At 39.1% G+C, this 25738-nt stretch overlaps 2 protein-coding genes across 2 annotated transcripts; one reads left to right on the top strand and one right to left on the bottom strand.

The window, feature by feature from the left end:
- Positions 1-3433: 3433 nt before the first annotated feature.
- On the top strand, positions 3434-5025 carry LOC141012035 (dendritic cell-specific transmembrane protein). Its single transcript, XM_073485417.1, has 3 exons — positions 3434-4471; positions 4561-4881; positions 4966-5025. The coding sequence occupies exons 1-3, from the start codon at positions 3434-3436 to the stop codon at positions 5023-5025; spliced, it is 1419 nt and encodes a 472-aa protein (XP_073341518.1).
- A 5002-nt stretch (positions 5026-10027) lies between these two features.
- dpys (dihydropyrimidinase) lies at positions 10028-23803 on the bottom strand. Its single transcript, XM_073484966.1, has 9 exons — positions 23472-23803; positions 20604-20762; positions 20209-20388; positions 17802-17991; positions 17079-17235; positions 16690-16831; positions 15495-15637; positions 11393-11600; positions 10028-10206 (listed from the first exon to the last, which is right to left on the bottom strand). Exons 1-9 carry the CDS (start codon positions 23721-23723, stop codon positions 10147-10149), a joined length of 1491 nt encoding a protein of 496 aa, XP_073341067.1. The 5' UTR covers positions 23724-23803; the 3' UTR covers positions 10028-10146.
- Positions 23804-25738: the final 1935 nt, after the last annotated feature.

The following is a 25738-nucleotide window of genomic DNA, read 5'->3' as shown; positions in this document are numbered from 1 at the left end:
TTTCAACAATTTATATTATTTTTAAAGATAAATTTCACTAGTGCATGGTTTTCAAGGGGAGTGAATGCAACATCGTGATGAAAAAAAAAGACATTGTTTATCATTCTTTAGACCATTCATGAGTCTGTGTTTTGCAGACATACAGATAAGGGAAACTTAAAGAAAACTTTTGGAGTTATTTAACAGAAAATGTTTATGTGACAAAAAGTGATAATGAAAATAAATGTAAGTTATTTATTTCATTGTAAAAGGCTCACGCCTTATAAAGATAAACATTATGTGCAAATTGTACATGTTTCTCTTTTTCTTCCTTGTCCCAGGGTACTTCTCATTGTACTATTCATTGCTACCATTGTTCAGTCCCCTGATATTGTCCAGATTTTAGGACTGTTGGTTATTTTACAGTTCTGTATTGTTTCAGTATGTATTTTATTTTAGATTTGATTTGTTTAACAAGCATGTTGAAAAGGATTTTCTGCAACATGGCTTGGGCACACCTTACAGTAACTCAGCATGTTTTGATAAAGATGATATTTGGAATTTTTGCAGTTTCTTGTACAGTGCATGTCAACTTCATTACTTTTCTCCCTCACCTTAAATTGAGCTCTACAGCAAAATTAGTTCTTGGTCTTCCACGACCAGTTATTGAAGTTTTAACAAAAACATTCCACCCCCAAGGTCATATTTTCTTTCAGGTTTTTGAGAAAAAAAAGTGACAAGGAAAATATTTTATATTTAATGGAGGTTGACGAAACAGTTGTGATTGCAAGTGTATTTTATTTCAGTATTGTTGACGAACATGCAAAAATAATCTGTATTGGTACAGCAAGAGGTCTATACCTAATCAAGAGGCAGCAAACATGCAAGAGATGTGTGTTGCTGTGGTTCAATTTTACAGGCACTGTTTGTGAGGATGAGCTAATCACAAGTTCAAATAAGGGATATTGCCACAGAAAATGTTTTTTTCTTGTTTTAATGAAAATGAAATTAATTTACTATATTTTTGTTAGTTTTATTTAAAAGCCAAGACCAGTTTATTTTTTATTTTCTATTTTTAGTAATTACAAATACTTCTCATGTCTGGGAAGTATATGAATCTTATAGTTGCAGTATGTCTGGATGAAATTGAACTGAGGCATTATTCCTTTTCCATATGATGATAATATGTTTTAATGTCCAAGAAAACCTGGTCGCTGTAACAAGCTACAGTATATATTTTCATTTTAATTTTCATTGTACATAACTTTAGATGTCAGAATTTGAATAAACAAGCTACCATGAATAGATTGATGAACTCTTTTGGAACAGGAAAAATGCCTCACATGATGACAAAGACATATGTTATTTATCCTTTTGAATGCCTTTTAATTTTCTCTTTTTGGTGCAATGTGTTAATGCCAAGGCTATGTCTTGGTTAAGTATGGTTGAGTACAGAGATTTATGTAAGTTATTTTTCAAATTAAAAATAAAAAATTGATATTACACTGATGCCAAGTGTTGGGTGATGATAAGATACACTAACACACAATATTGTAACATGTTTCTATAGAAAGTACGTAAGAAGTAACTATTAAAGGGGCGCTGAGCAGAGGCTGAGAAATCCTCACTATTGGTTTCCAGATCAGGTCCAAAATCACTGGATCCTAAAATTCCCACGATGTAACCAGTAGTATCTTCTGTCCCCTGCCGGGTGAATGCCCATATCTTTCAAACTCCCTGCCATACTTTGTTACACCAAGATTACCCTGATAACATCATCAAGGTTCAGACTACAGGCTATATGAAGCAAAAAACTGACCCTCAACACTCGCCGACACAGGTGCGACATGCTACAATCACAGTTGAGCTGGCCTCAACTTTAAGCTGCAACCTGGGGACAATCTAGCTAGTCATGCTTGGCTGTTTTGTAACTTTGTTGCTTGAAGTGTGAACATAAATAATAATGAGTAAACTGAAGTGCTTTAATGGAAAATGCAAAGAGTTATCAGAGAATAATGAATCACTTTGATTAATGAAGCTCAGATGCAAATGTCTGGTCGCTCCATTTATCAGATAATGAATATAGCATTTCACAATTCAAATGAAATGGATGCAGTCAGTGTTAGTGAGTAGCTGAGCTACCTTTTGCCTTACATTTTTAAACAATATACAAGACTGTACTGTAGCTAATGAGCTGAGCTAGTTACAATTTAACTTCATTAGGCTACTTAAAATGATTTTGTGTCCATCCAGAAGAACTTGTGATTACTCCTAAGTAAGGCCATTTTTTAAATTAACTTATTGATTGAAATTATAATCACTGCATGACAAACATTAAAATAACAAGCCTAAGAGTCTACAGCCATCTGTGAGGCTGTACGAAGGCACAGGGGTCTAAAAGCAGCATGCTAAAATGCTGATGGTTAGCTGATAGGTCTATAATGTGTAAAATTTTCGTATCTTAATTAAGTGTGTTAGCATGATAGCATTTGCTAATTAGCTCTTAACACAAGGCACAGCTGAGGCTGACTGGAGTGTCATTAGATATGCGGAAATTTGGGTGTAAACCAAAATATTGGACTATTTTAGACTTTGGCACTAGATCAAAATTCAGGGCATAACCAAAGTGATTACATTTCATCCAGTAAGGGACATGCACATTTCATGGCATGGATGTTGAGATATTTCAGTCTGGATCAAAGTGGTGGACTGACCCTCATCGTCATCCTTGGATCCTGGCAGCAGGCAAGAGACCGTCAGTGTTCGACATACAGGACTGAAAATATGAAGCTGTTTGAACTCTACATTGAAACTAAACAGCCTTTCACTGAGTTTGTTTAAGTTACTGTCTGTGACAGTTTCACAGGCGTCTCTATACAAACTGACCTACAAACTGAGACACTTCACGAGCAGATTTTCAGATTGAAGCTGCCAAGACCCTGTTATCAGTATCAAGTTATTATTTTCCCTTATGAAACTGCCAAACGGATTTCTTCAAAAGCAGATATCTTTCCATGAATTCAATCTTATAGTACAATTCAATAACTCTACAATATGACCATACTATTATACCATGACAAATCATAACCCTTACTTTTCCTTATTACTGTGACAAGGAGTCTGCTGTCACCTACTCCTTTTAAAAGGTATTTCAGAGCTTGGATCAGGTTTGATGTAGATGAAATGTCTTTGGGTATATACACCAAATAATGTGAATAAGCACACAGCTTTGCACTTTTCTGTTCTCAAACAACCGTCTAAATTAAGCTTCTGTTAGTCCCTGTGTGCTTCTGCATTTGGCTGAAAAAAGGGATGACTGACGAATGACTGAGGTTTGAGGGGACAGAGGAGTTCCTGTTTCAGCTGTATTTAAGGAGGTTGAACGCACATGCAAAAGAACACATGACAGATTCTACATGGCAGCGTTGATTCGCCTCACGTTCATATATCAAGGATGCTACTCTCAGTACAACAGCGCCTGAAGGATATCGCTCATCTTGCCGTGGATGTTTTCATAACTGGCAAAAGGGATGGCTTTCAAAGAACTCTCATCCTCCTCCTCACCTGTAGCTTCTCCAGCCTCCTCCTCAGCTCTCTGCTCCTCCTGTACCTCCTCTTCACCCTGAGCTATGGGCTAGCAGTGGCTGGAGGTATTGCAGGCTGCTTTGGGACACTGCTGATAGTTGCCCTCTTCCTATCAAAGAAAGTAAGGTGCCTAGGGACTCTATTTGTGATCTCTATTTTCATGAAGAAGAGTCGGAACCTGCTCCTGACCGCCGGGACAAGTTTAGTGGTTCTCAGAAATATCCGCAACACCTTGGAAAACCTCTCAGGCCTGGTGGGGAGTATGATCTGCAACCTGAAGGCCAAGAAAGCAGCCATCAGTGCTCCGTTCAGTAACTATGTGAAGATTCTGAAGTGGATCGGAAACATGCTCAAGGGGATTACAGACCTTGGGGTTTTTAACCTTGACTCCAAACTCGAGGTTTTACCCAGACTGGAATCAGAACAATTTAGCGTGACACTCAGGGAAGCAGAGCAGCATCTGAATGAAACTGTGGAGTATGTGCAGTACGTTATGAACACAGTGTCCTCTGTGAGCAAAAGGATGCTTCCCGCCATCAGCCTCCTCGTACTCATGATGTTCATAGCGCTGCACATAAAGAAATTCCGCTCTGACATGAAATACCAAAACAGGTTCATCAGCAGCAAATTTGTTCATTTCGACGAGAAGCGTAAGGCAGAAGGGCGGCCCCACGTGCTCCCCCTCACACCAGAGGAGGAGAAGATGTACACCGCCATCCCCTCCGCCCGTCCGACCACCAAAGAGGGGAAGGCGATACTGAAATTTGGTGTTCCAATATTCTCCCATTTTTTAGCGTGGGTTTTTTTTATAACTGTGGATGCCTTATTGTACTATTTTGTTGATACTGTAACAAAAAAGTTATCAGAGCTGGAACCATTCCATGTCCCATTGTTAATAAGCATCGAAGTAAGTACAATACGTTTATACCTTTCTGCATTTACAGCATTTCTTCCACTCAGACAACCACTAAAATACATCCTCATGTGTCTTCTCAGAGATTTGCAACTTTAATAGGTATATCATTTGTTGAGGAAAACCACCAAGGAGACTTTTCCTACTCTGTGACCCTGTTTGAGAAGCAGTGTCTTCCTAAACCCAAGCTGCTGTTCTCCGGCTCTGTCGTTCCTCTGGCTGCCATCCTGCTCACCCTGCTCATCATGGCTCTGATGGCCTCCAAAGTGTCCCAGCTCAGGCTGATGGTATGCGAGCGATTCTTCTCCACCGCTGCGGAGGAGAGAGTGGAGTACCTGCACGCCAAAATCCTGAGGAAGAGATTAAAAAGGAGGATGTGCCACCTCACTTCGTTCTATTTTAAGGTATGCATTACTGCGTATAGCTAGTGAGGTTCAGAAATCTGTGTGTATGATGCATAAGGGTGAAATTTTGTCCTCTCTTTTCAGCCACATTTCTGGTGCCCTCTGCTCTTCAGGCCCAAAGAGAATCCAGACAGTAGCGTGTGAGGAAGATATTCTTCTGCTGCTTAGATTTTTTTGTTCTCTGAATAAGAAAACATCTGGAAAACATAAGAAAGTTTCCTAGTGAGGACAGTGAATGAAGCTGTGTGTTTCATTGCACAAAGGTTCTGATGCTTGTAACCTATACAACTATCAGCTGATATCTAATGCTGCAGTTCCAGTCAAAGTGGGAGGTCAGAATTGCCTGGTTGAAATTTCCAACTTCCAACTTCCAAGCGTTCAGGCTGCACAACACCAAAAGTTAACAAAAATACTTAGACGACTGCAACAAAATGATGTCTCTTTGGCAAGTGTGCACTCAGCAGTGCAGCTTCATTGCATATATAAGCAAAATAGGGGCAAAAACTACATATGAGTTAACAGACGCCATTATACATTTTATTTTACAGCACTTTTGTACTTGAAAATGTATCTTATGTTCAAGTTCCGTTCCATTAATACTGTTGTCTACAAATACGACCTGCCCCTCTCCACATGAGAGCTGTTGGATGTCAGACAGCCACTGCTATCTGAACTTGGGGTAGATGGATTTGCACTGAGTGGACGAATAGAAACTGATTTGATTTGATTGGTATTCTGTTGTGCTTTTCTTGTAGTAGGAGGTCAGAAATGTTTAAATTCCGAGTTGTCCTGAACGCAGCATAAGCTGTTATGTCATCACTGTTCACCTCCCTGCTGGGAGCCTCACTGGAGGTAAATAATGTGCTTCAGCTGCTTCAGACCTGGTCCAATAACTGCTGAAACTGCTGTTGTGGAAAAAGAAATCTGATTTGATCATGGTGAGGATAATATTCTGTTTGATTCTGAGATGGTTTCAAATCAAGTCCATAGGTGATAAAAATTTCCCTACTGGATCAATAATATGCGCTCTTCTATTTATTCTGTACATAAACATTATTTATTTTCTTAACTGAACATTGCAATGTCCATTTTTTATGCTGATGATACCATTTTTTATGCTGATTTGCCATGGACTCTACTGTAACCTTCTTGAGCGTACAGTCTGAGAACCTGCAGACCTCTTTTATTCATCTGGAGCTTGTTCTTAACTCTAAAAAAAGACAAGTTGTAGGCAAGTCTCAGGAGCACAAAGCTTTGAAGCTCACACTGATCTGTGCTTGTGATGGAAATCAAATATATATCACACAGAATACAGAGCCTTTTTCTTCTTTTAAAACAGAAACCTTTACACACTTCACTGTGCTTTCCACACTGGATTATAGAGACGAGATTTTGCAAACTGAACAAATATAACGCTAAATCATAGACTAGGACAGATTTAAATTGAAACTGAAGACTGATTCCCAATACCTTAAAACTCTTGTTGTGATTGTGTAGCAATCTGCTAGTGATTTAGCAAATTATGTTTTATAACTACATGTATAGATATTTTTTCTATATTATATTACACAGGATACTTTCTGACAATAAAAGCACTGCTCAAACACTGTGCCCTCTTTCTTGTCTCCACCTTACTGTGTCATTGTCATTCAGCATGCTATAAGAGATAACGGATTATAAAACAGGTCAATGTGCCAATTGACACTAATGGCAACCATGGTGACTGGTTCAGTAGACTGAACACTTTAACAATGACAATATCCAGCCAGTTACAGACCATAAATCAAGAGCTTCTAACTCAAGCCAGATTAGCTTCAGTGGGCAATAAGCAACTAGAAATGTAATTCTACTTGTCAAAGACATTACATGCATATTACATCATGTTCATTATGTAACAAGGCAGATGACGGTATTCTTTGATGAATCTACCCCAAACTGTGAGCATAATCCATGAGTAACAGGATATATCACATTTATATTTAGAATAGGTTAGACACTAATCAAATTTACCAACAATATATTAAATCCCAAAACAGTTCAGGGCTTCTTGAAGGCTTTGAAAAAACAAACAAACTCCTTGTTTGTTTCATTTTACTGTGTACCTCAGATTTGACTTTACAATTATGGATTCATGATGGCACCAGTGGAGCCTATTATTTTGAAACACTCCACAGTATTTGTCAGAGCATCAAACAGCTTTTAATAATCTACAATACAGAGGCAGACTTCTGTATTTTACCTCCATGTGTAATGCTCCCCTGCCGAGTATAACAGCAATATTCGCTTACATAATCTGAGACAGATGTCCCCTACATGTGCAGTGAACAGCGCTGTCCTCTTTCCACTTACGCACTGTCACTGTTCATTAACATCTCGCAGGTGTTAGAAGTGCTTCTCAAACCTTGTGGTTCTGCTTTTCTTACTCTTCTTCTGTTCACTTCCTCTTATTTCAGTTCCTTCACATCAGTTTTCCATTAACTTACCTCAATAACATGGCTGCCGTTCATTCAAAAAATTCCATCAATTGGAGATTTTCAATTTTTGATTGTTATTTCTTCTTAGTTTAAAATTTCTGTTTTTTACTTTTAGACTACTTCAGACAAGGGTGTAATATTATGTTATGTAATTTCAGATGAAAAAAAACACTTCTTCAACATATGCAATTTAAGGCGGTGTAATGGGGAGATTGAATGTGATTAAAGTAGATGATTACCATATAGATACGTAATATTATGCACATATCAGTATACAATATGCTAATCACATCTATTATCCAATAGCCTTAGTATAGGTGACTTTACATGTTAGGACCTGGGTTTCACGCCAGAATCAGTGGCAGCCAGTTACAGCTGCAAGTGCTGATGGAGCAAAGCATTCATTCTCATTTGTTAGTTAACATTCCTTGGTGCAAGCTATTTTTCAGAACATTTTTAGCAAACGGATGAATTTACGCTACAGTGTTCAATGAACTCATTAAAATAAGTTTCTACGGAAACATGTTCAGCTTATTAGCGGACTTCCCAGCATGCATTGTTTGAGAGTTAAAACTCTCCCGAGATCGTTCTTTTTAAAATAGTTTGCATAAAACATATATGATGGAAACCTGGTGTCTTTAATACATTTTTTAGAAAAGTCGGGGTTGTTTTTTTCTCACAATAATGTAAACATGGATAACAGCTGGTTTTGAACTCAGTCATTAGTCTTCGGTGTGACTTAACAGTTTATTCAGCTTAATACGATGGTCGACTGTCGGCCATTGTCGGGATTGTTTTCGGGAGCATATGTCCCGCACCATTGGCACTTGAGGACCTTTTGTCGGAGGCATTTTGTCTGATTGACCATGTAGAATTGGCTGTGGGAGAAATTACCCTGATCAGCCGTTCAGGTAAGCAGATCAATGCACAAAAAGGGAAACAGAAAAAGAAAGGGAAAGCCCTATGATCCTGTTGTTGTAGTATCTGACATCTTGGGTTTACCGACTCGTCAAATACACATTAGACGCATTGGGACGGTGGCCGACCCGTCCTACCTCCTCGTCAGTATTTGACGAGTTGGGAATAAGACTCAAAATCTTACAAATAGCACCTTTAATTTATCTCAAATATTATAATATTGTCCAGCAAGCACCAGGGCAAATGTTTTTTTGCATTGTTACTGGTGTTATTGTGCTCTATAGATTACAATGTCTCCACTGTTTGCACAAATCCATTATACAATTTGTCACCAAGACTTCATGCAGTTAGACCATGAGCGATGCCATGTGTTTGATTGGTGACATGTTCCCAAAAAGTGTAATACTGTACGTATATGACAAAGTACTTTTCAGGCTGAGGGCCAGCAATCAGAGCCTTCTGACTCTTCCTGTTGTCATTGGAAAGGAACCTCAAATTTCTCTTAATAAGCGGACTAGACCATTTGTATAATCTGTACGAAAACATTACTTTATAATGTAAAAGTACAAAATACAATAGTGCACTCTTATATGTGAACAAATTTAAAAAAGGCAATGACCTACTTCCAGTTTAAATGAGGTTTTCCAACTCTGCTCAAATTGTTGGCCTTGACTTTAAAAAATGTACTTTCAGTTACATTAGTGAAATTATGTTAATGAATCTTTCATTCAATTCAAAAGTTGAATCAGCATTAAAAACCTCTCAGGGTTTGCTTTTAAATCACTTATATGAACTCCAATTCTCCACTAAGGGCACAACTCACCGTCCTCAGAGATACTCGGTCTCGACTGTACAGTTCCCACACCATCCCTTCCTCTGTCTGAGGAAAGAGGAAGGAAGTGGTACAGCTCAAGGATGAGTAGGCCTTATGTGACTCACATGCTGCCACTGACCCGTGTGGCAACCTGATAAGCTCACATTATGTCTCAACTAGCCCTGTGGCATAATACCACGCCAGCATGCCAGCCCAATAGGAAGCTGCCACATGATGCTCGATGACAGCCGCAGACCTTTTTTCCACGGCAAAGAAGGAATGCAGCCCATACATGGGCATAGATGGTGTGCATATGATAATGTGCCATCCTGCTGAATATGCAAATGCAGAGTCAATCTGGGTCAACAAAGTAAATCTTAATACTTTCACGCGTGTCAGTGCATTTTAATGAACATTTTCTTCAAAGGGAAGGATGCTTTTGGGTGAGAAACATCAGTCTTGTTACCAATGGCAACAAACATTTAGTGAAAAGGGGTGAAAACGAAAAAATGCTCAGTAAGAGACGGATCAGGTACATTCACAACTGAAGCCAGTTTTAAAAACATTTTTCTAGCAATTGAAACATTAATATGCGCAAATACAAACGTGAGGAAAGGGTCTCTTTTATGATTATAACATATTTTTTTTAATCCACGAAACAGTTTTATTTTACCATTTATAACCATGAAATGAGTAAGTCTTATTCTGTTATGCTCCACAGCGAATTACTTGATTGCATAATGTATGTTGGAGCAAATGTAATTTTCAGCAGCACAGTGGCTTCTACTGACCTGTGTACTGAGCAGAACTGACCTGGAAACGTCACACAACAAATATAACAGAGGTAGTATTATCTGCCAACAGAACATTGACCTAAGTGTTAATCAGAGTTGACTGAAAGATCAACACAACCACTATTAGCTCAATCACATGTTAGAAGTGTAGGAATTAGTCAGAGTAGCTTTATTAGTGACATTAAGCTGTTTTGGTAGCTCCTGTTTTTTACTGGAGACGCACAGCTGGAGATTCAAAGTGCCTTTCATGTTCTCAGTCAGTTGTTCACACAGAAATGACTTTGCCTTCATAGGGCTTTCTGATCACAGCTGTCGGTTTCCCCACCTGCAGGCAAAATACAAAGCAGAAGGAAAGGTTAAGTGACCTTTGTGTGCAGTACCTCATCAGGATCAAGCTGTGCTAAATTCAACATAAATCTGAATTTCAGAAAGGTGCCTCATGAACATGTGTTGAAATCTCCCTCATTGATTTATTCAGAATTCTCTTAAAATTATAGAAAATAGAGTTAGATGGGAAGTTTGATTCCACCCTCATGTCTGTACGGTAACCATCGTTACAACTGACCAATCATGTTTTTGTAATGTCAAAAGTTGGCGACTTGGGGAAAAATACACACAGGAAAAGTTAATCCTGTCTAACACGTGGTTAATGTTGTGAAAAGGTGGATTTTAACCCAAACCATATTTTCCTAAACCTAACCAAGTATTTTTGTTGCCTAAACTTCAACTATCACATATAACATAACAAGTGAAGTTAAAGTAAAAGTAATCACTCAAACAACAAGTTTAGTCAGTTGCAATGATGGTCCTGAAACAACATTAATGAAGATGTTCTGGGAACAACACCTACACAGCAATATCAGATAAACTGTTTCTGGCCTCCTGGCAAAAGTGAGTCCAATTTTCACTTTTCAATTTTTTGAGCTCTGTTTTTGGTCTCCACCACCTCCTGAGGAAAATATGTGGCTCCTTAGTGGCTAATGCTTCATTATGTTCACCAGCTAAACTTGAGCTTTAAGAGCTATTTCACTAAAAACAGCTGTCTGTTGGGGCTGAAAATGATCCTATGACAGTGGTGAGAGAGAACCAAAACAACATGCTGAAAGAGGCTAAAACACTGTAGAGCTGAGAGAAAATCTAGAGTTAGGTGAGTTCTTTGTAGGTTTGTCACTACAAGTGACTCATTTCACATTACAGAAAGTCATCTGATCCATTTCTATTATAAAAATATAGACTAGCCACTTTAATAAATACTTATATGAGTACGTATTACACATGCTAATGACACTACATATTGTTTCATTGGCTTTCTTTTCCCCTGAAAAATCAGTTGAGTTTTGTCACTCAAATAAAATGGCTGAAAGCAAAACAAATATCAACTAAGGAGTGATTTCAGACACAGACTTGGAGGACAGGGTTTAAGGATACGAGTGTTTGGTGTTTTCTTTTATTACTAATTTTACTAACTGTGGTGTTTCTTCTCGTGATGAAACTTGTGGTGCTTGACTGACCTGCTCCCTTTGCCTGATTCGTTTGTAAACAAATTCAGAGAAGGGTTTTCTGTGGATGAATTTGCCATGTCCTGGTGACACTGTCAGCTGCCCTTTCTCATAAACCACTTTGCCTCTGGAGATGGTGATGACAGGGACGCCGTGGCACTCCATGCCCTCGAAGATGTTGTAGTCCACAGCCTGGTGGTGGGTCTTGGCTGAGATCTTCCTATAAAGACCAGAGATACAAAGTAAGGTTTGAAAACAGCGATTAGAACTGAGCGTGGTAATCTCTGTATGCTTTCTGAATGCCATGCTGAAAAAGAAGAATGTAGACCTTCTGCGTAAATTCTGAAACTGATTGAATCAGGGCAACATGTACTCACACAGAAGCATCGCGTTACTGCAGCTGACTTACTTTGCAGCAATAAGCAAAATAATATAATGTATTATTTACAACTTTTTTCTCATGTGATGTACTCATTTCTCAAAAAGCTGGCGTGGGATGTTGCATAAGAATGAGCTTTGGTGAAGAGACACAAGACATGGACCACCCAAACAAATTTAGCAGTGCTGAATTAGAGTTAATTTGCAACAATGATTAAAATACTTAAAATGACTTACCTAAAAGCACTCATACTAAATGTACATTTCACAGGGAAATATTGTGCTTTTTACTCCACTACATCTGTCTGACAGCTATGGTTTGAAGTTATCTTGAATTGTAAGCATGAACATGCAAGACATGTGACGAGCTTGTAAAATGCATAGTGAACTAGCTACCACACAATATACTGTACTGTACATACAGTCAGACCCCCTCACCATTACTTTGACTTAGTCCTGTGACAACAGATTCTTGGCAGCAGAGGAAAAAGCTGTGAGCACAACACTGACCTATGACACCATTTAAGATGATATGGAAAACATGTTAGCAAATGGTTACACACATCCGGCAGATACAGAGCAACATTACCATTTATTTGGATATAGTTACTCTCCTTTTAGCTCAAGTTTTGGTCACCACCATCTACTCAAAAAAGGGATTTGGCTTTTCAGCTGCAAGATGGTGCAAAATGTTAACTAGCTTGTTGCTAACTTTGTCTGTCTGGTGCTGGGCAGGTAGTATACAGTGCATGCACTAGTCAAAAACATCTGTAAAAGCGGCGAGAGTGAACCAAAACTGTGAAGTACTGGACTTTAAAACCAAAATAATCAAATTAAGGGCACAAACAATATATTTAGTGCAGAGTTAGGTAATAATTCTCTGTGGGTTCCTCACTACAAACGACCTCTTTCACATAAAAGATCAAAATCATTTTGATGGTACAGTGTGTTACGAACAGGGTGAATGGTTTCTCTGTCTCAGTCACTCCACGCCTCCATCCCTTGTGAGAGGTAAAGTGAGAGGGTAGGATCACAGTGTTACACACATGTTTACTTCAAGACACAGTCTTGTTAGTCACAAAGTTTTCAAGACATAACATTGTAATGGCGTAATGAGTTTTGTTTGTAGTTAGTACCTACACTACGTCCGACAAACTGTTACAGACCTGGGATTTGTATTTACAACAGTGGTGTTGCACTGAGACACTGTTGGGGGCGCCAAATTGCACAAAATGCCAATTTCTACATTATGTTGCTTTAAAGGACCAGTGTGCAGCAACTGGCATCTAGTTGTGTGGTTGCAGATTGCAACCAAATGAACACCCCTCATCTCACCATCTCACCCCTCCTATACAGTGCCCAATCAAAAGTTGTTGTCAAGTTTTGTCTTCGTGAAAAGCGAGAAAGACCCCCTCTAGAGCCAGTGTTTGGTTCGTCTGAAACATGGTGCTGCGACATGGCGGACTCAGTGGAAGAGGACCCAATCTCTTTATAGATAAAAAAAAAAAGGCTCATGAAGTTATAAAAACACAACAATTCTTAGTTTCAGTCATAATTATTATGACTATTATATTCCATTTTCTGCCCCTAAATATCACTAAATCCTACACACTAGACCTTTAAGTAAAGAACATGTGTACTTCCAGCATTACATGAAGTAACTGATAGTAGTAGCACGAGTATGTTAATTCAATATCAAGCACATTCTCATGAGGGTACTTGGAGGACTTTCTACAAAATATTAAATTGTTGGAGAAAAAGTCAATTGCAACAGTTCATAGTAAAATAATCACTCCCTGCACAGTAATGATTGATAATGTCTAACAAATAAATCATATCTGAGTAAAAAAAGACTTCATCAACAGTGAAATAAGTTGGACTCAATCAGTTCCATGAAACACACTGAATGTATTTTTCTTTTTGTTGTGAGGCCTCTTTCCCTCCATTCACACATGCTCATTCCCTGTTGATTTGTAAAGCCAGACACCATGCCTAGTGTGCACTGACAAAAACTAGATGTGTCCTCATTATTCAAGTAGCCTAATTATGAGACACAAGGCAATTGACTGAGCTTCCGAGGCGTTTTTGGTTATGCAACTGTTTGTGGCCCCCGGTCCCGGATGTTATGAAGTGACACTTGCGCTGAGGGCAATTAATTACACAGTTTCACAGATGAATTCACGGCTGCGGCAATCAAACATGAAGCGCTCTCATGCTTGAAAGGCATTGTAACATCGGCAGACATGAACACATGGTAAAGACAGATCACACACAAACAGTGAAACAAACAGGTGATGTCCGAGGCTGACAGGCCTGAGAGCATCCAAACACTGTAAACTCCTCCACGTTGAGAAGTGAGAGGTCTCACACAAGCTTTTCTGATGTTACCAGTGAATTCATTTACATCAAATTACACTGGAGTGTAATGTGTTCTTCTCCAATTCACATCAGCAGTTAGTGACTGCCCTGAGGGGCTCAGCCCAGATTCTCCAGCAAACAGAGCAGTGCTGTGCAACTCTGGGTTATATAAGCCTCAGTGTGCTACAGTACGCAAGCTACTGGAATGCAAACTGTCCTCTGCGCCTGCATCTGTGCACAGAACATCAGATTGTCCTCTGCTTCATATCTGGGACTTTCTTAGGATTAAAGAAAGAAACAATCACATGATCAGTTTTTATATACATCTGAGCCGGTTACTGAAAATAGCCTTCATACTCTGTGTTCTGTGCTATAAAAATTGGTTTAGCTCCTACGTGAAATATTCGTCATCTTTAAGATCCTTACCATGACCCATCAGCATTGTCCCACTGATGCTGCGCGCATCTAGCTTATGTAAGTGTGTTAAAACCCTTCCTAAAAAATAACCAAACATGGTAAAAAGATTAATCACTCCAGCAGTCTTTTTTAAGGTCTGATGAATGTGATTCATATGTAAATGGTGTTATGCTTTAATTTGCAGCTGTAGATAAGTGATGACAGACTCTGACTTCTGGATAGTGCACAGACGTAATCAGCTTATGTGTTAGGTTAGTGTGTGCGTGTGTGTGTGTGTGTGGTACGGTGGCACAAGATGAAAGATGCAACACTTCTCTTTTTAGTTGCCTGTCTCTATACCCTGCATGCTTTACTGCTGAACTTTATGAACCTTATCTCATTCACCGGAATGCTGACACCCTGAAGACGTGCTTTCAAGTTTGCCCAATGTTTTAGCAGCACCACCTGCAGTTGAAGCTGCTGATAGCAATGGCGGAAATGTTTAAGGGAAAAGTTCACTCAAAAATATATAAAATTCAGTCTTCTATCTACTCATCCCCGTGCAGATGGAAAGGTCCACAAAACAACAAGTACATGGGAAATTGTTTTAAAATGAAAAAACCCAAAACATTATTTACACCGCTGATGCCCGACGAAGTGGGAGCACCAGGTCGGCATGCAAGTTAACGGCGTGTTACTTCAGTTGTTTAAGAGAATGCTGCAACACTTTTTTGCTGTGAAGCTCCAGAAATGTTTTTTGGAGTACGAAACTTCACCCAACTCTCCATCCGCATTCGGGTGTGTAGGTAAAAACTGAAATGTAATTTTTGGGTGACATTTTCCTTTAGCTTAATACAAAGAAACATTTTTGAATGTGCAGATTTGAAACTGTAGAAACACACAGAGTCAAAGAGCTTTCTTTTCCTGCCCTGTTTCAAAATCTTTTTCCCATACTGCTGAATGGCCGCAGTCGGGTCCTCACCTTGTCATCTTGGGGTCCCATATAACCACATCAGCATCCGAGTTCCTGGCGATACGGCCTTTCTGCGGGTAGAAGTTGAAGATTTTTGCTGCGTTGCTGCTCGTGACAGCTACAAATCGATTCTCGTCCATTTTGCCGCTGTGCTGAGGGGAGGAAACGCACAAAGCAGCCGCTGTGAGTAAGGGGCCACAGTAGATGACAACAAAATACAGAATTAGCAGACCAAAGGTCAGTGCTTAACTGTGCAGCAGGCAACTAATTTCTGCCAAAGAACCATCTAATGTGTGATGTGTAAGCACTGTTGCATGTGGTAAATCTTTTCCGTGGCCTTGGGGCAGCCGGGCTGAAACACTGTCTTCACAACAACTGTGAGAAAATGCAACGTCTGCTCTCTGCAGCAATCTGCAGCTCCCAGAGTTTACTGGCTTTTCTGTTTGTATTGTAGAAAAGCAGAAATACTTGTAATTCAGCTAAAATTAATTTGAAAAGGGTAGAATAATTAGAGTTTATACATTCAAAAGAGTGTACATTGTTTAGCTTAGCATACAACAGAATGTATGTATGTGCTTGGCCCACGAGGGATTAATTTGTATTTTTATAGATTATTATATAATCATTATAGATTATTACTTCAGAGTGCTCATCTGCAGTTACTTGCTATGGTATGTTTTCTAATTAATATTTAACTTTTTAATACCTGACTGCTTGCTTTGGCAATAAATACAGTGGTTTGTTATGTCAATAAAGCTATTTGAATTGAATTAAACAGATTAAAAAATGTACAATGGACCCCTGGCCATTCTAGAGGCATATACAGGGCCCCAGGGCATGACAAATCTATATAATATCATCACAGGGGCCCCTTTTAAGTGATAGTGTGCCTGAATGATGCATATCCACCCATAATTTGGCCTCCATACACGATGAGTCAGCCTTGACTATGCACCATGGTAAGAAGTATTACTGACGTAAGATATGTGCAAATAGAGCCTTTTAATTAAAAAAAAAGCACAATCTAATTTGCCTCGTCGTCATTCTGCCCACTACATCATCACTGCAAACTGTTTGATTAAATGGATAATGACAGGAAGATGCATAATAGCTGCTGCTAGCAGCTCACACCTCTGCTGTTTCAGACTTAAGTCTCAGTGTTGAACAACGTCCGATGAACTGAATTCGTATCATTAGGACGTACCACTCCTTTCTCCCAGATGACGGACATCCTGTCCTCCACTCCGTTCACTCCGTTGGGGATCTGGGTGAAGTTGTCCTTGCCGAGAGCCTTCTGGCACACAGAAAAGGTGCAGTTGTCCGTCCCCGTCACGCTGAGATCATCACTAGCATAGTTGATGGATAAATAAATAAACGTATGGATGAATGACAGAATAGATACTGGAATAAACAAATAAAAGTTGCTCTGTCACCCTTCTATGCTCCAAAACAAAAATCTGAAATAAAAAAAGCACACTTATATAAACCATATAAAATATAAATCTTGCTGGCACTTCCATGAGATTTTTTTTATAATCTGTGATGAATTATTGGTAGGACATTACTGGTTGCTACACTTCCAGTTCCACCTACTTGGCCAGTAGGTCCATGAGGTACCCAGGGGTGCTGGGGTCAGGTCTGAGGGGAGGTCCCATGACAAAGGAGGCAGCATGGGCCCAGTCTTTGTGCCAGTAGTGAGTACCGTCGGTGCCCAATCCAGCTGCAATGGGCTCCCCAAACACCACACGGCCTAGAGAGTTCAAGTTGTCATAAATTTCTCTTTAGACTTTTGATGATGACATGATGCTGAGCAGCCTGCTGCTGAAACTTCAGGATTAGCTCCGAAAGTGAACCTTGGGTAGAGATATTTAGCAGTGTTTCAGAGGCTTTTCTACCATGACAAGACGAGACATCAAGGGGAAACATTGAATTATTTAAAAAAAATGATTAAAAATGTTTTTAAAATCTTTTTAAAGCATTACAAAAAAAAAGCATTGCATATCAAGACCAAATATGATCACTGATATATAAAAGCAAAGTATGTAATTTCTGATGACAGGGGTCTCTAAATCAAAACAGTGAAGTAATGTGGGATTATGGGAGTTGTTGTCATTGCAACATAAAATGACACATTGTTTTGAGTTTAAACATTATTTTAAACATTCAGTGTAATGTAAGTACACAACTCAACAATATATATAACAAAGGCCTAGACATTTTAGTGCGGAAATGTTGCATATTATAACGGCCATGCAGGGCCATCATCTCACAACCTTACCCTATTCCAACAGCAGGTGGCAGCAAGCCTGCACTCACCATCTCTGCGTGCATTAGACACCACCTTGGCAGCAGACTTGCTCATGACATGGACCACATACAGCGGGCAGTTGACAGCGTGGGCGATGGTGATGGCCCGCTGGGTGGCCTCTGCCTCCACCTCCTCTGGCCGACACATCTCATGGCCCTCCGGCCCTGTGATGCCCATAGACAGCATCTTCTTAGCCCCCTGTTGAGTCCCAGTAGGGAAGAGGACAACAAGGCAGAATGAAGATTAAAGGAGATGGGGAAAAAAACAATAACAGTATCTGTCCAAGCAGAATGGGATCAGACTATAACTAATACAGCTATTACTAAGCTTATTGCAAGGAGCATGTGGAAACATGAACAAAGTGCTTTAACAGTGCTTTAAAAGACATTAACCCTGGTGTTTTGTTTTAACTGGCTTTATCTCCATTCTCTGAGCTACTGCAGACCTCAGTGCTGTATGTAAAAATGAAAATAACTGCAAAATCAAACATTTTTTGTGGTTGAGCTTGTGCACCCACTTCAAAATGGGTGCACACTTTTATCTTAGCAGCTACAGTGAAGATTTAATCTTATAAATGGTGTAAATAAAATCTCTTCAAATCAGTCTGGGATCTTGGGGCTTCCGGAGACTTTTACACTGGACGAGCTGTATCGAACCATTTGATACTGTGATATCCATTACAAGTCCCCATCTACTCTCTGGATATGCAGGAGAACGCTGCAATGCTGTTTTTCTGTGCAGAAGAATGTTTTGTGCACCATGGTGAGTAGATAATGACTGAATTTTCATTTTTGAGTGAACTATTCCTTTAAAGTGGTGACCCCTCAATTTTCCAAAAACTGGGATTTGCACTTTTGATGAAAGTGACAAAATACAGAAATGACAATAAAGCATTTATATTATATATTATATAACAAATAAGGGAGTGTTTAATGTTTTCTACACTATAGGTGCATGAAGAAACAGCCTATATATTCATTTGGTTTGCCAAAAAGTCATTCACATACATGTTAACATGTACAAATGTTAAATATACTGTACAGTATTACATATAAGTGTGTTCTTCTAGATAGAGCTGTTACTCAGGTTTTTAGTCAGTTAGACCCAAGATACTCTGTTAAACAGAGCAGCAGCAATCACGTACATAGAGAATATTCAGATCTAATGTATATGACCATATTTTACACCTGAGGTCTCTGAACCTAAACAGAATGCATGCATCATTTATGTAGCAGACTTCTGAAATATGCCATTAGTTAAAAAAAAAAGTACACTGTTACGTATGTTTTTTGAGCTGTCACAGAGGGCCTGAAGGATCCCAATCAGAACATTTGTGTTAGCAATCGAATGTATGCTTATAACACCTTTAACTCATTGGTGTGTGGTGAATGTCAGCATTAATCATGTGTTCCCCACCACCAGTCCCATGTTTCACATTTTTGGCATTTGCTGCTTCCTAGTGGTGAACTATTGTCATGGCAGTTGGAAAAATATGCCTTGAAAATAGAAAATGAATTTTGAATTTTTACTCAGAGCAGAATTATACAGGTGCAACTAATATCAATAATTATGGCAATACAAGGGTCATTGAACCAGCACCTTTCTAAATGAAACAGGTGTTATTAATGTTTCTAATTACACTGGTGTCTTTGGTGATTTGATATATCAAATTATCTCAGGGGATGTAAACCTGTTTTTGTGCCCGTCCTAAATTCTTCAGTTTAAAAGTTTGTTGCAGAACAAAACAATGCTTTTGGTATCTCATAACGTAGCTTTCCTAAACAGTTGCTCTCATTGCCACTACAGACAGTCTTAAAAAAAATCAAAAAAGTCCCTGCATTCAGAATTTTCAGAAATTCTTAAATTTTATAATGTTATTTTGTCTTTGCTATAACTGAACTCTATAGACCTTTCTATCACAATGACTGCCACAATGTCTGCTCCTCTATGACAGGGTGCGGTCTTTTCATTTAAAAACACTAAGCTTCCAACACGGTGAAACATTAACCCATAATTGTTTCTGGACTGTGGTGTGTTTACACGTGGTCATTATTTGCTTGACCTGGTCCAACCCAAACCTTTTTGATAAAGAGGACTGCAGCATGTGTGCTTCTCCACTTACTGGACGGTTAGGACTGACTTTGTTCAGATTTGAGTATTGTTGGTATTGGTACTATGGTACTATTATAGGTGAATGTAACTGTAGTATTATAGAGTATTTGTTAATTATGCAATCATGTCTTACAAATTGTTTGCACTATAAATAACATTCTGCAGCAGGAAGTCAGTATAGCTTCAGGATTATAACAAAAATGGGAAAAAAACAATTCAAAGCAGCTATTCAATACAAGCAACTCCTATTTCCATTCATTCTCTCTAGTTAATAAGTAAGTTATCACAGTTGCTCATACTAACCTCTGCAATTAGGTCTCCATTCTCAGCATGCACCTGAGCTATAGCTCCGATCTCCTTACACTGTGAGAAGGCAGCATAAAGCTCAGAGTCCTCCAGCATGAACACATCTTTATACGCCATGAACATCTTGAAGGAATTGACTCCTTTCTCTTTGGTCAGTGTCTGCATCTCTTCTTTGACCTGGACAAGAAAAATACATGGAGGGATGGCTCTGAATAACCTTGATGAGGGGGTTGTGACAAACTGGTGCCTTCAACACAACAAGTACAAATGCTGTTTGGCAGTTTTGTTATAAACAGAAACGTCTGTTTTCTGCCATTTCAGTTTATTTGGATGTTACAAACTTGTAATTTAACACTATTCCTGTATTTATTAACATCGATCGCCTCATTCACCTTGTCACTCCACCACGTGACGGCGACATGCAGCGAGTAGTCGCAGCAAACCTTGGCGTCAGCAGTCTTACGCCAACAGTCGTAGGCCTCCAGTAGAGATTTTCCTTTTTGGGGGATGACAAAGTCCAGGATCATTGTGGTCCCTCCTGCTACAGCGGCCTGATGAAACACACACATAACCATATGGATGTGAGTTAAACATTAACTTCCAAATGTTGCCAATCCACTGATGTTTAAAATGTTCTTATTCTAAATAATCATTAATGATAATCAACAAAAATCATTTATGATCCCTCACGTTACTTAACATATTGCAGTAACTTGTGGCACCTGTATCAGCACAGTGTAAAACAGATGACTCAGTACCAGTGTCAACCACACAATTATCTGTTTTGCAGACCTACATATCAGTGAGTGCAGTCAAGCCATATAGCCATTGTGTAACACTGACCCCTGATCAGATTCACATCAGTGAACAGGACAGAAATCATTTGCAAATTTCTGTTTTTACTGTAGAAATGACTTCAGGCATCACTGCCATCGTAAGTGATCATTCATTGTCACTATAATTGTATCCATAAGTAACACAATAACAGAACATATGACTATTGTGGTCAGGAGTTTCATACACTTTTTGTAATAAAACTATAATCTTATCAAACTGGGGTTCTTGGTCTAACTTGTGTCAGTTAAGAGATCCTTGGCATGAAACATTTGAGAACCACCGACTGACAACATTACACAGTTCATTATGGTGGACAAAATAACAAGAACACATACAGTATCCAGTATATGAATCTTGTACTGGAAACAGGAAACACACAGTTACAGTTTCTGGTGTTGTTTGGTAATCACTGGTAAGAATTTGCTGTGACTGCTAAACGTGTTCCTCTTCACCACATCACAGCATTTTGCCGTGTTGTGACAGATGCATTCAGACAGCGACTCTCCGGCCTCTCTGTTCCTCTGTGAGCTGCTTCATGTCACCCTGACACCTCAATTATACAAACTTGTGATTGTCATACTTCTAACAAAGCTGACACAAGCTGCTAATTGGTATTTGAATTATTCAAACTCACTTGTACAGCTGCCTGTGAAACTGTACTGTACAAGAAGTGGACAAAACAACGAAAAAACATGAGGATAGCTGACTAACTCTGTGGTAAGTAACTCTGTTGTGTTAATGTGAGAAAAAATATCTCCACACTCTAGATAAAATGTGTGCAGTGTCCTTTGCCAAAAATGTAAGTCAGTTAAGTCAGACAAGTTGAAAAGACACTTCTGGTCACAACCTTCAAAATAAAACACCAACATATGTATAACTAAATATCGGTTTTTGCTGCTTAGAAATAAAATAATATAAAGATATTCACAAATACAAATACCACAAACTAATCTAAAATAAAACACCTATGCATCTGTAAATGTCACACAGATGTTTACCACCATTGACAGGAAATTGGACATTCAAGATTCAAGATTCAAGATTCAAGATTAACTTTATTGTCCCACAATGTGGGAAATTTGTTCTGGGCCATTCGCCCATGCTGCAGCCATAAGTAACACAGAACATAAAATTACACACAATCACATACAATAGATATGCACATATGTAGTAGGAAAATTACCAACCTATACAAAACAAGCAAACGCAAGTCACCTGAACTTATCTGACCTTATTTAACAGCTTGATTGACACGGGAACAAACGAGTAATGCAGCAAATTCTTAGAAATCTAAGTTAATTTTATCTATAAGTGAGTGAGTGCGGTCTAGTGGTAGAAAGTACCTAGGTACATTTACTCAATTACTGTACTTCAGTACCATTTTGAGGTACTTGCACTATTGCATTTTCTATTTTCTTCTACTTCATACTACTCTTCCATTCAGATGCAACTATATTCATTTGATGACTTTAGTTTTTTTAAAAATGTATTTATTTATTTTTTTTAAAATCCCTTCTAATCCCACAATGGGGAAATTCTCTTTTTTTCACTCACATTACACACACATGCACACACACTCACACAGTGTATAGAGGAGATGAGTGAAGGGGCTGCCACATGCACGGCGCCCAACGAGCAGTGTTAGGGGTCGGTGCCTTGCTCAAGGGCACCTCGGCCATGCCCAGGATGTGAACTAGCATTCTCCATTAGTTGCTAGGTAATTTTCAGATTCAGATTGATAATAAGAAATTTCAACACGTATATTATATTGTTATATTACAGCTTTAGAAGAAATAAGACTTCACTTATCCGTGCGGGGAAATTCACAGGTGACCCAGCCATACAGACAAGTTATTAAAATGAGCTCTAACCTAACCTGCAATAATTAAAGTCATGAACACATAAATGCATCAATAATTATAATCCACTCACATAATAAATATGACATACTACAAATACAGAAATGGGGCATTTTGCATAATGATTACTTCTGGTAGGCTTTATTTTGATGCTCATACTTTTTTACTTCCACGCGGGGAAAACTTTGAATTTTACTTGTAGTATTTCTAAACAGTAGACCTGCTACTTTTAAGGGAAACTGACAGATTTGGGTTCTTCTTCCATCTGGTGTGACACAATATGATGCTTATGAGACTAAACTGTACCACTGCTATTATTATTATTATTATTATTATTATAAGGCCTTTGTAACTTAAAATAAAGAAAACTTACATTCCATGAAATAAAATGGTAAAATAAAATGTGTATTTAAAGGCAGTGAATACATTACAGTGCCTTACTGTGAAGGCATGACTTCACTCCCGTTACTCTCCTGATCGCCTGACTCTAACTTGACGCACTTGAACGCGTCAGAAGCTCGTGGGTTCCTGCCTGCTGCAGTGTATTTAAAGCATATTCTTCACCTTGGTGCCGATATAGAAGTCGTCCACACTCTTGGTGCCCATGAACGCCAGCTCCATGTGCGTGTGCGTGTCGATGCCTCCCGGCATCACCAGTTTGTCGGTGGCGTCAATGACTCGCACTCCCGCGGGGATCTGCAGGTTCCGTCCAACCTCGATTATTTTACCATCTTCGATGTAGACGTCAGCGACCACGGAGACGTCTTCATTCACGACTTTACCGCCTTTTATCAGGATCCCGCTGGGCTCTGCCATGCCTGCTGTGCACAACTGAGAGAGAGAGAGAGTTTCAGGACTTTTTGCAAAGTGAGCAGCAGAGTGTGTCTGTGCAGCTCCAAAGTTCATGTGAGATACAGATGTGTGTAGCTGTGATAGAAATGCAGATCGGGATCATGTTTCAGTCACCGCCCAGTTCTGTGTCTCACAGTTGTATTCTAGTCAAAGATCCACCCAGTAAACAATCATTTACAGCACGCAGTGATTTGAGTGGCTGGTTGGAGTGGTGTCAGTGTGGGTGAGTGTCTTTATCTGATGTGACTGCATGCATCTGGCCAACAAAACCTGTTCTAAAAAAAACACAACTGCCATCTATCTGTGACATGATGGCAGAATATGAGCTCTTGTCCTGGTTTCCTGTGTCACTTTGTTTTTAGTGTACACATCTATCCAACCAGGAAGCACAATATAAACTGGAATAATACAGGTGTAAACCTGCAGACACAGGGCAGGTCTCTGATATAGCTGATATTGTGGTTTAGTAGTGCGCATCCACCATGTACAAATTTGGGATTTTCAAATGATCAGTGAGACTTCAGCTTGTGAAGAACAAATCTGTGGATGAAGCACAGAATACTCATGTCTCTATAAAACTATTATCTGTGATGATCATTTAGAACAAGGTGGATGCCGGAGACACCTCCAGCCTCTGATGAAGACAGTGAGAAGTGGATGAAAGCCTTGAGAAAACTAGTAAGTGGACCTTTGAGTTGAGATTATCTTTTTACACAGTCCAAAAATCAGGAGTTTGAGTGAGTGGGCTCAAGTAGATTTAATGTTGAATGTTTTTTAAGGGTGCCCATGCACAGTAGAAAGATATTACGTCTTTAAATGTACAACACACTGAATTACAAATACACCACTTCACTGTGTTTGGAAGGTCTGTTATTACAAGTGCATTCTGTTTCTGAGAAATTGTTAGACTTTAGACGCATTGTACACACATATTTGGCCCTTAGAATACAATGTTATCAGCCACTTCAGCTGTTTTGGAGAAGGTTGAAGTAAAGCCGCACCCAGTGGCTCACTGTTTGTTGTAAGGAGCAACACAATTCAGCAGTTTTTGAAAGTCAAATTTGACTGAAATACTCTTTTAAAGAGCTGCTAGTGCTCCTAAAATAATTTGAGAATATTGGTGTCTATTGGTGTGACTGACAGAGACTGTTAAGAAGTAGTCTGCTTGGAAATACGCTCAGTTTCCAGTTCATTAAGTGCACCAAACTTAAACTAATGCAGTTTCAACACAAACTGAACATTATAACTGTCATGCAGGTCGGATATATTGCAGATGAAGATACAAGCTTTTGGCAGTTGCAGTACTGAAACACTACTGGTATCAGTGTCAACATTTCAAAGCCTATAGCCTAAAACTAACCTCAGGTCGCATCACTGTACAACCCAGTATCACAGCGGTTCATGATATAGTGACAATATTTAATCTATAGGATTTGTGTAAAATTTGTGTCCATGAACACCAATCCTAAAGATTACATTTCCTCATTATTTCACAAACAGTTTTTTATTAAACAGGTCATATCATGCTTTTGGGGTTTTGCCTTTCCTTTATTGTGTTATGTAGCATTTTTGTGCATGTTAAAGGTCTGCAAAGTGAAAAAGGCCACGCCAAAGGGAGTTACCCTTTCCCACAGAAAACACTGCTCCTGCACTGCCTGAAACGCCTGGTTTGGAGTCAAGCCTTTACTTCTGTAACTTATATGAGCCACTATGTAACAGGGGTTATGCAAATATATATATTCATATTATAAAACATATACACTCCAACAAAGTTACTTTAGATCACTTACTTGCTCGGAATGACCCGCCTTTCTCTGCCTCTGATTGGCTACATCCTGCCTGTTAAGTAATGCGCATGTGCAACTCTCACCAAAGATTGAACAGAGGCGAGATGTCTCACTCTGCAGCTAAAACGAAATGTTCAGGACACAGTGTTAAAAGGGATGCTGCAGCAATGCACCATATGAGACAAATAATGT

This window comes from Pagrus major, chromosome 17, assembly GCF_040436345.1.
Source record: "Pagrus major chromosome 17, Pma_NU_1.0".
NCBI lineage: Eukaryota > Metazoa > Chordata > Actinopteri > Spariformes > Sparidae > Pagrus > Pagrus major.
Note: the sequence above shows the minus strand (reverse complement) of the source record. Positions and strands in the feature narration are given on the sequence as shown.

What these genes read in the sequence shown, in the direction of transcription:
- dpys (XM_073484966.1), bottom strand. Translation starts at nt 23,723, where the DNA reads ATGGCAGAGCCCAGCGGGATCCTGATAAAAGGCGGTAAAGTCGTGAAT. An exon ending in ATGGAGACCTAATTGCAGAG is followed by an intron (nt 17,992 to 20,208) that starts GTTAGTATGAGC and finishes GGGACTCAACAG; the next exon opens with GGGGCTAAGAAGATGCTGTC. An exon ending in GTCTAATGCACGCAGAGATG is followed by an intron (nt 17,236 to 17,801) that starts GTGAGTGCAGGC and finishes TGAACTCTCTAG; the next exon opens with GCCGTGTGGTGTTTGGGGAG.
- LOC141012035 (XM_073485417.1), top strand. Translation starts at nt 3,434, where the DNA reads ATGCTACTCTCAGTACAACAGCGCCTGAAGGATATCGCTCATCTTGCC. An exon ending in CATTGTTAATAAGCATCGAA is followed by an intron (nt 4,472 to 4,560) that starts GTAAGTACAATA and finishes GTGTCTTCTCAG; the next exon opens with AGATTTGCAACTTTAATAGG. An exon ending in TCACTTCGTTCTATTTTAAG is followed by an intron (nt 4,882 to 4,965) that starts GTATGCATTACT and finishes CTCTCTTTTCAG; the next exon opens with CCACATTTCTGGTGCCCTCT.